The following is a 14,742-nucleotide window of genomic DNA, read 5'->3' as shown; positions in this document are numbered from 1 at the left end:
AGACTTATAAGACTCATAAGGACTCTAAACGATGTAACTGTATTTCTGTTATATACTTTGTGTGACCCTTGCCTCTTCCCCCATGACCTCAATGAAAAGCGGCCTGCAGGCCGATTTGAGCTTTCATGAATAAATAAAGTTTATCTTCCATGAGCTTTACATTGTGTTTTAGCATCATACGTTATAACAGAATTATCTGTTTTCCTGGGCAACAAATAAATTTATGATAGCCCATGCTAACTCCTTCTTCAGGTGTGAATGACCAGTTGTGTTGATCACGTGACTTAATGGACAACAATTGGTTCAAATGTACTGGGACGTCTACACCCGCGGCCGTCCATGCATATTTTAACATGATGACAGTTTTTTGGATTCTCCTGTCGATTCGACAGATGAGTAGGCATACAGGCATTTATGTTTGCCTGACCTGCACATGGCTTTTATTTTATGGTGAAAGAGGGTTGTGCAATTCCTTCTCCACCCATCATGATGAAAGTAGATATCAAACAAGAACCTTCTTTTCTGCAGGTCCATGCCCTGCCCGAGGGAAAGGGTGGCTGTGACGGCACGTGCGCATGTCCCGCCCAGCCGGTCACGTGTGTGCCAGGCGTGCGCCTATTGGAGGACAGGTGCGGGTGCCGGTGTAAGGTGTGCGCGAGCCTGCTGGGGGAGGAGTGTTCGGAGATGGCGCCGTGTGACGACACCGTCGGGCTGTATTGCGACTACAGTGCGGACAAACCCACTGGCATCTGCAAAGGTGAAGACATTTATTTGAATCAAGAAAAAAACAGTAAAAGACATCTTGACGCCAGGAAATTATATCCAGAAAACATAAAATGAAAATGTCAGCAGTGAGGCTTTTTGTACGATTTATATAACCAAGGAGGTTTCAACCTTCTTGATATAACTTTATCTAACGGGGTTGCATTGAAAACATATTGAATCGTAACTACTTCTACCTACAGGAATATACTGTCTTTTAGAAAAAAAACATAAGTTTATTCATGCCCACCCCAATGGTTCAATTGCATCACTAGTTTTAGTGCACATTTTCCAATGACATGCAATTTGCTGTAGGCAGACCATGTGATCAGCCCCGCGTCATCCGTTCTTGTGCCCTCATCCAAATGACGCACGTTTCTATTGTAGTGACGTTCCAGAACGCTGTGCACTTTTTTGAATGACGCACAGTTTTCTGTTAGCATCTTGTGCTTAGGACTACAGCAGCAGCATCAGCTTGTGTCTGTATACAAATGGCATATGTTTCCGTTTTAGCTACGTTCCAGACGCCGTGCGTGTTCCAGGGGAAGGTGTACCAGAGCGGCGAGTCGTTCGAGCTGAGCTGCCGGGAGACGTGCGTCTGTCAGAACGGCGCTGTGGGCTGCATGCCGCTCTGTCCGCAGGTCAGGACACAGAACAAAAGTTTGATAACATTGAGTAAACTATTCTGCTTTCCTCTGGCTGTAGACAACAATTAAAACTACGACTACAAACCATCACTGACGCCAGACATACTTTTCAAAGTCAAAGTCGACGATGGAAATATTCGATAAAAATGTAGACCTTGCGCAAACAAAGAACCTGCGACTTACAGATATTTAGGGAACATCTACTTTCAACCATTCATGCATTGAAGGCATTGTCAAAATTTCTGTCAATCAGTTTCGTCATTTTTGATCAAACGTCAACACGCTGATCATAAATTGACTCATGTTACCACTAAACCGCAGTTAATGTAAAATGCTCCTATTTTTTCATTAGATTAGCCTTTATAAAGACATGTAACGGAACGACGATTCACTGAAAGATCTATTCTCGGCCTCCAGGAGGTGAGGATGCCGTCCGACGACTGTCCGTTCCCCCGGCTGGAGAAGGTACCAGGGAAGTGCTGTAAGCAGTGGATGTGTGACTCCAAACCAAAGGAGCTCAGCGCCAAGGGACCCATGCCTATGATCGCTGGGAAGCTGGAGAGGAAGCCAGAAAGTAAGTTGAAAATGGCAGCCTTTCTTTCGTTTCATCAATGATTGTGACTGTCATTCCTTTTTCTCACCAAAGAAAAACTGAATTGAGGCCAGATTCTGCTAAATTGCAGCCATATGACTAATGTTAAACAACTTCATTTACAGAGATGCACAGCTTTATTGGCTGTCCTACATCAATCAACTGTTGTAGAATTTGTCAGCTTTGTGCTACTTTTACGGAAAAGGTAAAAATCGACGGGTCTGTTGACGAGTGCATTGCACTCTTGAACACTTATACTACAGCCATTTTACTTGTGCAGAAGATTATAAAACAACAAACCTAACAATAGCACCCACTATGATGTTTCAGGAGAACAGGACACGAAACAGGAGAAGAGCCCGTACTACCAGATGGACAGCTACCTGGGCCTCATCCCCAGCCATGGAGGTGAGAGGTCATCACTATAGTAACAGACAGAACAGGACGGGTTGTTGGTTGTACTTTTCGAAAAGATACAGTTGTATTTATTTCCATAATTGAAAATACGAGCTAGATCGTAATTCTAAAATTCATCAAAGTTTATAAACAAGCATTTGGGTGACAATATCTACTGCTGAAACTTTAAAAGGAAATGTTTGATATTTTATTCCCAATCAAAATGTATTTTTCGTGTTGATTGTTAGAACAGGTTCTCTACAACCAGTCTTGGTCTGTATTATACACCTTGTCTCTACATCAGCTGGATTGTATCTCCTATCAGATTCGACCTTACACTATAAACTTACAGCATACTGTCTACGTGCCAAAACCCCGCTGTTTTATATGTTACCAAACTTGGCGAGCGCCGCGGCCGACCTGTACTTTCCCTGTATTTTTCTCGCACCTGTCTGTTGCGGGGGACACATATTATCATTGACCCGCTTAGTGTGACATTTTCTTTCTAATTTGAAACATGCGCGAGATTCACTTGTGTAAGTGCACGAGATCCACTTAAAACTAATCACCAGGCAGATTTACTAGTGGCATAAGAAAGTTTCAAATCTTGCCAAGGAACATAACCGGCCAAAAAAGAGTCATCATCCACTGGAAGCCAAACACAGTCCTAGACCGGCTTCACTCCTCTGGCAGCATTTGATACTCTCTTAAATGCTACCGTAGGATCTGCTTGGAGATTACTTAAAACATGTGTCCTTGCGTCGCGTGCGCAGTTAGGATCAGCACGGTTCAAGTTCCCACCCCTTTACTCCAGTATGCGTTACATCAGAGCCTGCCACACACAGCTCTCACGTACACACCCTCCTGGAGTGGTCTTCAAAGACTAGGAAATTGCCTATTGAGGAAGAATCCGTCTTCTTCAGTTCCTTCTGGCGTAAGAGCGGAGGAGGTCTCGTTAAGGGCCTCACGCAAACCGATCCTTCTTGCTTACTGCCCTCTTAACACGCTGACCCCCTGCCCGAGCCGGGTTCCATTCCTGTCCCGGTGATATATACATGCTTTGGTCGGGGGTTAAGCGGGTAATGTCGGCATTTGGTCGCAGCTGGAACTCTGGAATGTGGAAGATAGTCTGGTTGTCGTCTTACCGACGTCTTTGCATTTTCATTGACCAAAGAAATCAGAAAAGGCGAGAAAGCATTACGTATTTCTTGTAGCAGTACGTTTTGCAGGGCTGTGTCGCTTCACAATCTAAAACATGGCCTTAAACTGGGATGAAGTAGTGGTATAGGAGAAGATAGTTTCCCATTCCCGTCCAGCCAGTGTAACAGACAGCCTTAAGTGGATCTTAAACAGCTGAATGTCTTCGATGTCACGTCGTTTCCTGTAACACATACTTAGAATCGCTCTCACAAATCGTTATCGACTTCGTTGACAGCTTTCTTACAATTTTTTACGACCAGATGTTGGTGGACCTTCTTTCATTTACTGACTACTGAAAAGAAACATATCTTTTACGAACAGTCAGTGCTGAAATCCTCTGCATTACAAATCTTTGATTTTCATCAATAAAATTTACAATGCTTGGTAAATTTGTGTACAGAATTAAGTAAACGATTAATTAGTGAGAAACAGCATTAGCGACGACATATGATGCAATTATTCTTGTCTGTAAAGAAGTATTAGTCAAAAGAGTATACTAATTTTGGCCCGTAACAGGACAAAATGTATTGTTAGGACTGTAGGCGGTACAGATTGAACAGGACAGAGAAGATTAGAAAAATGAGGTAGCGTGCCAGACGACGACCTTCCGTAGTGGGAGTCAATATTTGGCGTCTTCTTGTAGGTGAAGAGTTGTGTCTGCCGGCCAGATAGTCGCCTGGTTTCGGCACGCTCAGCAAATGTAGTACTGACAGGTCTCGTGCGAACAATATGTCATGTTACATAACTTCAATAATGGCTACATCTTGGGTTCATCTGGAGCCTTGAGGATCAATATTGAGTTGTTCTGTGGGTCAGGTACACATCGGTGTCATTTTGTTAGACAGTCGCGTTCAGACTGTCTACATCGGTCTACATCGAACTGATGGGCCTAGTTCATATTGCAGGTCTGGCACTTTCATGTTTTGCAGAAGGTATTGAGCTAGTCTATCTTCTTGCATAGTGTCACGACTCACTTGGAAAGATGTTGAGAATTCGCAGATGCTGAAGCATTCGTTCAGCGGAACTTCGTCACCTGTTGCCATTGAATCAATACTAGGTGCATGTGTAGGCCAGTTAACAGAACAGCCCTGCCTCCGAAACTATTAGCCGGTTGTGTTACTCAACCGATAAGGGTTGCAGTCTTTAGATCGGGACGTTAAGCCGTTGTTCATTGTGCTTGTCGTAAGGAGCTAGGAGAATCTCCCCTTACAGTGAACCTGTAGATACTGTACATAGCGTGTTTCTTCTCTGACACGACCAGTGGAAGACTAGCTCTTCAGTGTGCTAAAACTGGATAAGGATTCCTTTTTACTGACAGTTCCCAGGTCTGAGGCCACGCGTGCCGACCATCACTCAGCTGTGCGTTTAACGGCCAGAGTGGTTAAAGCTCTCAGGGCCATTACCACACCGCTGTGAGAACGCGGAGACACATCTGTTACTGCAGGTGTGGACCAGCCTTGTTCTTCCGTAACTTAGAAACGTGGAAAAATACTGCAGCCTGGCCCACTGACCGACCACATGCACGTTCCTAAACCCTGGATAAAGTTGTTATCGTCTTACGTGACAAATTGTAGGGGATCAGAATTACTTTTGTTTAGATTAACCAGAAAAATAGCACACTTTAGAAATGTGTCAATAAACAATGTCAGCTAGAGATATGAAGACAAATATGAAAATGTCAGACCTCGGTCTATAGCTGCTGTAATATTGAAATAACTAGTGTATGTCACAATAAGCCAACAGCCCATTTTCTTCTCATGAAAGAAGGCGCTTAGGAAGTTGGCAATGTTCTTGCTATGTTTTAAGTCAGGAAGGCCTTGACATTGTAGAAAGTTATATGATACGACATTGAGGCGGATTTTGTTTTCATATTACTGTAGGCATCAGCATATCTTAGGGACAGGCTAATTGTATCTTTGTCGTTTGAAAAGTGTATCTAGGTTCTTATTATAGCAAGTTTTAGTTGTCTAGTAAAACGCTTAATAGATCAAGTTGATGTGTTTTATTAGACACGGAAAAAACGGAATAGAGGTACGGACGGATGTGATGATTTTATCACCTGACACCCGCTAGAGGATCAGCCTCCATGACGTACGTGGATTTACCAGATCGTATTTAATTGGATGGGGATTTTCTACTTCAAACAGGCGCGAGTTTAACGGTCTGGATCAGTACGGCACGAAACGTGAAGTTTACAAGAAGATTTCCCTGCCTTGAAGATGGATTAGAAGGTGACGATCCTGACATACCTCGGGACATAGTAACACATTCCTGCCGCTGTCCCGGGAACACGCTTGGTTTGAACGTCTCGTGCCAAGCTTGAGCAGCATGTAAAGATTTCTGCGAAATACAACTGTAGCTTTATTCCTACGATGCCGATGTCAATGCTTTTATTTTTATTAGCTAAATGAAAGGGTATGTCATGCCGTAAGGGCCGTAATAGCACGGTCGGTGCTGTGTAACACCGTATGTCTTTGCTACGTCTCTACCACGCTATGGTTTCGGGATTCCTCTAGCAGTCTTCTACGGAACTGCAGCTTTGAGTCAGTTACTAAAACTTAAATGTAGGATAACTTAAAGACTTCGACAGTTGATCGGATTTCTTTCTGTGCATATATGTATGAGAAGATATATCTTTACACACCACAAGCAGTATTACGTCCAATGTAGATATCTCGTGCCAGGTTCATGTTTCTGCTTGTATATATTGCAGCCTAGCGGACGTAGACGGTCACAGTGGCGCCAGAGATCCAGCCCCCAGATCAGGCTCCGCCGTGTGTTTTATCGTAACTAATTTGTTCTGATTTTCTTTGTCGTTTGCTACCGTGCTCTGATCACTCCTATTTACCAAAAGCGGCAGCAACCAGAAGGCAATGCCGCGAAGTAAACAATTATATGAAGAAAAATCAAGTCGTCTGTCACAAGGCATATCCTGCACTAGGCTCTCCCGTCTTCGCGTGGGGACCGGGCATTCCTGGGATGATCGGGGTGACTCGGATTAAACTGGAGCTGATCCGCGAGTTTGTCATACCGGCGGTGCTCGAGTGTGGAAATAAAGGCGTCCTGTGGCATGTGAACTCATATAAGCTACACGAGTGGAGAGCAGCGATTTAAGGATAGAAGGCTCTCGATTTTATTAGAGGCAGATCTTGTATATATATCAAGAGAAGGCTTATATGATATCAGATCGAAAGGATAACGGCTTTGATTTGGATATGGAGAAAATACACCAGCCTCTGCTTTAAGGGCAAAGGGACCACTGCTCTTGAACCTCCGATTCTCCCCCCCCCCTTCCCCTCCTCCGCCAGTCGCGTCAGCAGCCTAAAAAAACAGGTTAAGATGGGGCCACTACATTGTGATATAGAAATGCTATTGCTAACCACTGCACCACAGTGGGCTATTTGTCTTGACGTTTCAATTAACTCATAATCTCCTTTCGCTTCTCCAGCGGAGTACCCTGAGCCCGTCGCCTGCCTGCTCCAGGCCACGTCATGGAGCCAGTGCTCAGTCACGTGCGGGATGGGCGTGTCCACGCGAGTGTCCAATCACAACCCGGAGTGCAGGATGCAGGTGGAGAAGCGCATCTGTCAGATGAGACCCTGCGATCTGGAGTACCTCAACCACATCAAGGTAAGGAAAAGGCTTATCAAAAAAAGGCAAGGGGCGGTGGGTGCAAGAAATCGTAACAGTCATTGACGACCATTGACATAGTGCTGATCGGCTGACTAATGAAGTATTAGACCCGTAGAAATGCATGTGTAAAATATAAAGGTAACGGTAGTCTATAGCCTTTTGAGGCCGTAGGGATAGTGAATTGTTATCCATTGTGTCTAGGGAGGAAGGCCAGGCCCTTCCCTCTCCTTCTACCACCTTTTAGTTTTATATCTTAACCCAATTCAGGATCCAACTTTTTAACCTCGGTGTTGTAAATCGTTGAACATCGTTCAACGTATGGTTTAGAATATTACCTAATGATAACTTCTACGTCTAACCATCTAAATACTTCGACATGCCATTGCTGCGTAGTGCAAATTCAGTGTTGCGCATTCGCCCTCTTCCTCTGATACCTTCATTCAATTTGTAATACCTAAATGTGCATTTGAGAATCTTGCATATGAGATTTTATTAACGATGTTAACAACTGTTTGGTTTGCCTCAGGACGGAAAGAAGTGCCGCAGCACCATCCGGTCCATGGAGCCGAGTAAGATCACCTTCAGCTGGTACAACACGAGATGCACCACAGTCAAGGCGTACAAGTAAGTACTCTTCATGTCTTTTACTTTATATAGCCGACTTACTGTATTGTCTTTTAACAAAGAACTTTGATCCTGGAGAAAGCGACAATGGTCGTTAAAATTCCGTACGTTTGTGTTGAAAGAAAGCTTAGCACAGACACAGTGCTATGATTACTACAAACACAGATGGGCTTCCATGATAAAGGATGTCTATATTGTTCATACACCTTCATGATCATATTCGTCGTAACTCTGCATAATTCTTTCTTTCATCACAAAGGCGTCAATGGTGATTGGAATTTGGTTTATTTCTGACTAAAATCGCGCACCTAGCGGTTGGCCTTAGAGTTGGTCATTAACCCCAGCCAGCGAGAGATTGTATAAACACGGGCTTGCAATGCCCCTGTTCAGCTTCTAACCTTTGCCCTCTGCCCTTTGCCCCCAGGTGGAGGTGGTGCGGTGGCTGCACCATCAGCGGACGTTGCTGCACGCCCTACAAGGTCAAAACCACCACCATGGACTTCATCTGCGAGGACAGAACCCCGATCAAGCAGGACGTCGCCTGGATCCACTCCTGCACCTGCCACAGGAACTGTCCACTAGCGTAATGCGCATGTCTGTACGCGACGTCAGAACTGTAAATTTGAATCGCCATTTTGGTTGGGTGGGATAGAGACTGGACATTGTAAAGCATAGTCAGGTGCTATGCGAAGCAAAATGCAGGCATGCTTAGTCGGAGGGGAGTCGAATGGTTAAAGAATTGTCTCAAATGTAAATGTGAATCACCACCATCTTGGTTGGGTGTAGTAGTGGCTTGCCATTGTAAACGCGCGGGCGATGGTCTTAAGATAAAGGATAGTCAGGTGCTGTTGGAGTATATGAAGGTAGAAATCAGACATGCAAGGCGAAAGAGTTCGGTTGGTTGAAAAATGTCTCTCATGGTGACTTTAGACCAATATGGCGGGCGATAAAGTACGACAGAGTCACGTGACTGTAAGCCCGTCTGGTCAGCACAGATCTGTCACCGCCACCAAACAGCGACATCTATCGGTGGTAGGATGTTCTGCAAAATTGATTGGCGAGCATTGAGAATAAGATTGGAAATCCGTCCAAATGTTGTCATCGAAAGTATCATGTTCGTTCATTAGCTAGTAATTAGAATGAAGATACCGTATTGAAAAGAAAACAACGACAAGAAAACTTCGCCAGTTGATGCTTTAATTTGTAGAAGGTAACTCTAGCAACGTTGAGAGTAAATAATTCGATGTACAGCGTTGGATTAGAAGTTTGTAGGCAATTGTTGAATTATAACGTATTGTAGAATTGTTCCTGTACTGTATATATTGGACGAAAACCAGCTATTTTTGTAAGTGATATCTCTGTAATTTCTAGACGTTAAGCTTGAAACAGCGTAAATTAAAGAGTATGATAATATCTTACAAGTCTATACGTGTACAAGTCTATAAGATTAATATATGACTTAAATACTTTTATAATCAAAAGGGCAACTGTTTAAGTTTTGAGATTTGTACGTAGCGTTTAATTTGTAAAAGTCATGTGAGTTGGATAACAGTTAACAGTTACTATTCAATAGAATATAACTGCAGAGCACAACATATCTATAGGAAAGTTGTTTTGGTCGCTTGCAGCAAAAACATACTGTTCCAAATTGGCGCTAGAAGTGTTGAACTTGACATATTTCCCAGGAATGTGTGGAACAAACAGCTTGTTGGCGGCGACTTCAAGAAAATTCCAGGACTACATTTGTATATTGAACTTGTATATTGAAGTTGGACATGTAATCTGCTGACGAAAACATGCCCATATCATACGGCACGCAGACCGACTACAGTAATGACAGAAGGGCTAACTTTGGCCCCACGTTCTCACAAAGTCAAGGACGTTTGTGCTCATGTTGACATATGTGATACTTGAGATGATAGTTCCCACATGCACACGTAACCTACCGTGGCCTTATGAGATGTACATGTTAGGGCTGTGTCGATGTCTGTTAATAAAGTATGGAACTGTTTCTGTTTGAAAACTTTTTTGAAGATTATTTCTTTGTTGTATCATAGACTTGTGTTTCGTTATCAGAATTCGAAGGATGCATCCGAGATCGAATAATTGCTCTATTGCTAAATGGTTGGCTGTATGAATTGATGAATAGGTGGATGGATGGATGGATGGATGGATGGATGGACGGACGGACGGACGGACGGACGGACGGATGGATGGATGGATGGATGGATGGATGGATGGATGGATGGATGGATGGATGGATGGATGGATGGATGGATGGATGGATGGATGGATGGATGGATGGATGGATGGATGGATGGATGGATGGATGGATGGATGGATGGATGGATGGATGGATGGATGGATGGATGGATGGATGGATGGATAGATGGAGATAAAGTAAGTCAAAATATCATCTCTCCGTTTTGAGTAACTGCCCACTGGCCAAACTGAACAAAAAGCCCCCAGAGAAATATTCTATGGTTGGGCTTGTTTCCTGACATGCCCTCCATGCGAACTCTCGACGTTCATGACTTAGACTTTGGAGGAGTTTTTTGGATCAATAGCAAAGGCGGCAGAGGTGTATCAAGTCTTAAGCTCAGATGAGGACAGGATTAGCCTTCGGAAGGAATGTTCGTTTGGAAGTTGCACGTAAGACATTTTTAGCCCCTTTGAAGACCGTGAAACTTGGCATTTTCAACCGGTAAAGGAACCGCTTTCTCAAAGTCAAATCTTACATGGATGCCTACAAGTCGCCAATTGAAACCATTTAAAAAGGACGACTTCATTCTTGATTGGCTCCAAGCTCACGTTTAGCTAAGTAGAAAAGGGCGCCTTTGAAAATGGAACTAATTGCGTCGTCTGGTCTTTGAAGGGAATGACGGTACTTCCAACATGCTGAACATGGTCTAAAGTGCGAGTTACAAGAGGTAAATAACGTCTATATTCTTTTAAATACACGCCTATTAAAGAAAGAACATGTCTTTGAAATGGAGATTATCCTATTTGAGCATCTTAGATGTAGACCCTATAGGCCACATCTCCCCTGCTTGTAAACGAGCTGCTGTCTTCAGTTTATTTGAAAAAGGAGTCGAACCCAATACCCATGATCTAGAGTTAGCTTTTACTAGTTTTAGACTAGAGTAGACACCTTTGATATTGTTTTTTTTATTTTTGCTGAATCTCTCATGTTACCTGCAATTCGCCCACGGGAAAGAATTTGCAATAAACTTTACAATTAGTTAACCAACTACTCAATGCAGATTCCACCTTGCCCTTTGTCTTAATGTATCAAAAGCTTTCCTTAAAGACACGTCAGCCCCCTTGAACGCAGATGAAGCAGGTTCGTTATCAGCTAGACAATCACATCATCGGAAGACAGGTTCGGCCTTGACCGTAGGCGTGGTTAGTTCAAAACACACCTCTCACTGATGATGGAGAAGTGGATACCTTAATGCTAGCACGGCCGGGTCATCGGAGGGGATTATGGCAGACGAAGCGACAGTAAAGATAATGAAGGAAAATTGCACAGTAGGCAAGAAATACAATTGACCGGGATGAAAGTAGTAAAAGTGGGTACTAGAATGACCCACGGTAGACTATAAAATCCTGGAAATTTCAACCTTGAATTTATGAAATGCAGTACCTGGCAACCCATTCGTTGTTTATTTAGAATCTTGCCATGTAGAATCAGGTCTCCTATTTCCAATGCAGTTTCAAGCAATATCAACAGGTGGCGTTAAATCCTGAACAAACTTTGTCCTCTAGTTTTAATGTCCAAAGTCAACTGCAGTATATCATCAGGGGGACTTGCAGAGCCCCGGTGGTCGCATGACTATTCATCGAAACAATCATAGATATCGATGGGGCATGGGCAGAAGAAAATGGAATTTACATTGCGTAATATTTTTCCTCCAATACTAATACTGTAGCAATTACCAAAGGCAAGGCTTTGACACAACGGAGCCGCAACAGTCTGCTGGGTTCTGTCACGAAACATATATCACCGGGGGTCCTTCCGTGGTGCTTGTGAGGATGATCTATGTGCCCTTTTGCGCATGTCGCAGATGTTGGACAATACCATTGTTAACGTTCGCCTCAAGGAATGACGGATTACAAGAGTGTTTCTTGACTGCCAAGGACATGTTCAAACTGTTTCATTCCTTTATTTGTGTCAATCAGTTGTTTATTACGCTGTTAAGGTGTAAGTAATATTGCTACTCAACGGCATATGCCAACTCGTCTATCCAAATTTTGGGACCATTAACAGAAATCTTAAGAAACGCTGAGGTTATAGCATTAATCAGGCCCAACTCTTCATCAATCAATCGATCATGATTTATCTAGCTTGGTTTACCTCGCAGCACTAGGCTGAATTGTGCCCGTCATTACTTATTGTAAAAATATTGCACTATAATTTCACTGGTTTTTGCATTTACCCCACAGTGCCGCCCCGATGTCCCAAGTACAGTGAGATACCACCTTTTGGGATAAAATTGGATCTGTATGTCTGGGTCCTATAGCGAGGTATATGAAGGTGCGTGGAGCTGCAGAACTGTACATGTTTGACTATTTGCGCTCCTCGTGTGATGAGCAAGAAGTTCTAAGCTTCATGGGGCCAACGAGTCACACGAAACGAGGCCAACTACAATTAGATGACGAGCATGTTTCTTAATTACATTTTCAAATAAACAACGTTATAAGTCATACCCCTATTACTAACTTTGCACCGAGTATGCAATCTGACATTCCTCGTGTGTGCATCCCACGTCTCGTGTTGTGGCATGATTGATGTTTTGATTATAAAGCCGTTAATTTGTTCGTTGTCGTGTTAAATGGTAAGTGCCTATTGGGAGTCACGGTTGAACAAATACGCCTTTGATACATCAAACTGAAATCTTTATCAGCAAAACACAGCAAACGTTCCGCAGAAAACAGGACATCTGGTGCAAAGGGTTATTTAACTTCTTTCCTTTTCTTAACTTAACTTAAATAGATATTTTGGAGATCAGAAGACTGGTCGCAAATCCAGTGCGCCAGTATAGCAGAAAAGTATATAAAAACTGTTTACGACCAATATTGTCACAAAGGCACATCTCGTGCCTAACCTAACTACAATTTAGAATGACACCCACTGGCTATGCATAAAGTATCGCCTATCCAAATCCCTTTACCACAACACAATTACACAACATATGATACAGACCGATATGTTAGCCTCAACGAAGTTAAGATTTATATCTTCCTCACCGCTGCCAAAGCCTTGGGGCATCCCATTTGAACACCTTCCTGACACATCCTCATCTATCCAGCCAACTAAGATATCATCCAAGACCGCCCTTGGCCATGGAAGTTCCTGCATTTTTCAATGTTAAACATTAACATTACAAATCATCTTCTACAAGCTCTGAGGCAGACCCAGACCGTAAATATTAATGTATCGCCGCGGAGCTGGCTCTAAATTACCTACTTAATCTTTGAGAAAACGGCTATACATGTATATAACTTCTTAATGACTTCGGTGCCGAAGTAATCACAACAATGCATCTTGTTCTACATAATAGCATTCAATCTATCATTTCTTAATTACAATTTGACACATTGTCTGCTTTTTGGAAAGAGCAACGGCAAATTTTTGGCCCGTGTTGCATTATTGGTACCGTATGATTGTGATTATAAATGTTATACTTAGAAACGATACATCAACCTAAAATTGAGAACAGAAACTTCAACAAGAAACAGAAAACTTCTAAAACAACTCCTCAACTATTTAGGATCCATAAGTTTGTATCCACTACGACAATTTAAGATAGACAATATCATCTTACTCTCTTGCAGACGTATCTAGAAAAAAATTGAACAACTGAACGCTGAATCAAAAGCTAGACTAAGTGCGTTTTCAAACAGGTTATATATATATATATATATATATATATATATATATATATATATATATATATATATATATATATATATATATATATATATATATATATATTAACAACTCTTAAACTATTTTGAGGCTCACGACACCGGATTCCTAACCGCTATTCTTCAACATTTTGAATGAACCCAGCAGTGCAACATCACTGTTATCTTTGGGAAACGTATCTTCACATAAATTGTAAATGATTCCACGATTTATCTCCATTGTGTAAATGACTTGTGACCTTTTCGTTTGAAAAAATCTAACACCTGCAGAGAGAGAGATACACATCGGCGTAAGACCAGGTCAGGGACACAACCGGTATATCTAACCAGCGTTACCACCAACCCAGGACTTTAGACATCAACTATTTGAATTTCTAAATAATCTTTTATATATGAATTGGACATGATTCCGAGATTTATATCAAAACTTGAAATCCCGTGTCACATTTATTCTTGATATGCCTTGACAGAGAGACTCACCGGTACTATTAGATTGAGAGGTGTGCCAGTTACCTCTTGCCATAAAATCTGCATCATATTTACTAATTCAGAGTGGACAACAACATGTTGTATATTTGGAACGAGTTATCACTACTTTAATGGTTAATGACATCGAGATTTATTTCAATACTGGCTAATTACGTGTGACCTTCTGTTTTGACGTGAAAAGACACATCGGTACGAGACCAGGTCAGGGACACCGCCATTTTTCTTCTAAAAGTGACGTCACAGACCCGCTGACCCCAGCACGTCTTTGCAGTGACCTTCACATTTAGGTAATCAAGAATTATGGATAACGGTTTACGAATTTCTTCTTACATTTGATTGATCGTGGTAACAAAGCTGCATTACAGTGGTCGTATAAAGAATGAGTCATTATTAATTATCATGAGCATTTTCATCAAGTACTATAATGTCATGATTTACTGCATTGCAGTCGATACTCAACAAACGGTC

At 42.4% G+C, this 14,742-nt stretch overlaps 1 protein-coding gene across 1 annotated transcript in view; it reads left to right on the top strand.

Annotated features, from left to right (window-relative positions):
- The window catches only part of LOC118421279 (CCN family member 2-like), a 13,887-nt gene extending 4,063 nt beyond the window's left edge, over nt 1-9,824 (top strand). Inside the window, exons 2-8 of the mRNA XM_035828505.1 lie at nt 529-757; nt 1,276-1,403; nt 1,827-1,983; nt 2,332-2,409; nt 7,046-7,227; nt 7,757-7,854; nt 8,279-9,824. Of these exons, the coding sequence (XP_035684398.1) occupies nt 529-757; nt 1,276-1,403; nt 1,827-1,983; nt 2,332-2,409; nt 7,046-7,227; nt 7,757-7,854; nt 8,279-8,441 (1,035 nt within the window). The 3' untranslated portion in view covers nt 8,442-9,824. The remainder of the gene's footprint in view (nt 1-528; nt 758-1,275; nt 1,404-1,826; nt 1,984-2,331; nt 2,410-7,045; nt 7,228-7,756; nt 7,855-8,278) is intronic.
- Nucleotides 9,825-14,742: the final 4,918 nt, after the last annotated feature.

The sequence above is a fragment of the Branchiostoma floridae genome, chromosome 8 (genome assembly GCF_000003815.2).
Source record: "Branchiostoma floridae strain S238N-H82 chromosome 8, Bfl_VNyyK, whole genome shotgun sequence".
NCBI lineage: Eukaryota > Metazoa > Chordata > Leptocardii > Amphioxiformes > Branchiostomatidae > Branchiostoma > Branchiostoma floridae.
This window is presented reverse-complemented; position numbering and strand designations above follow the sequence as displayed.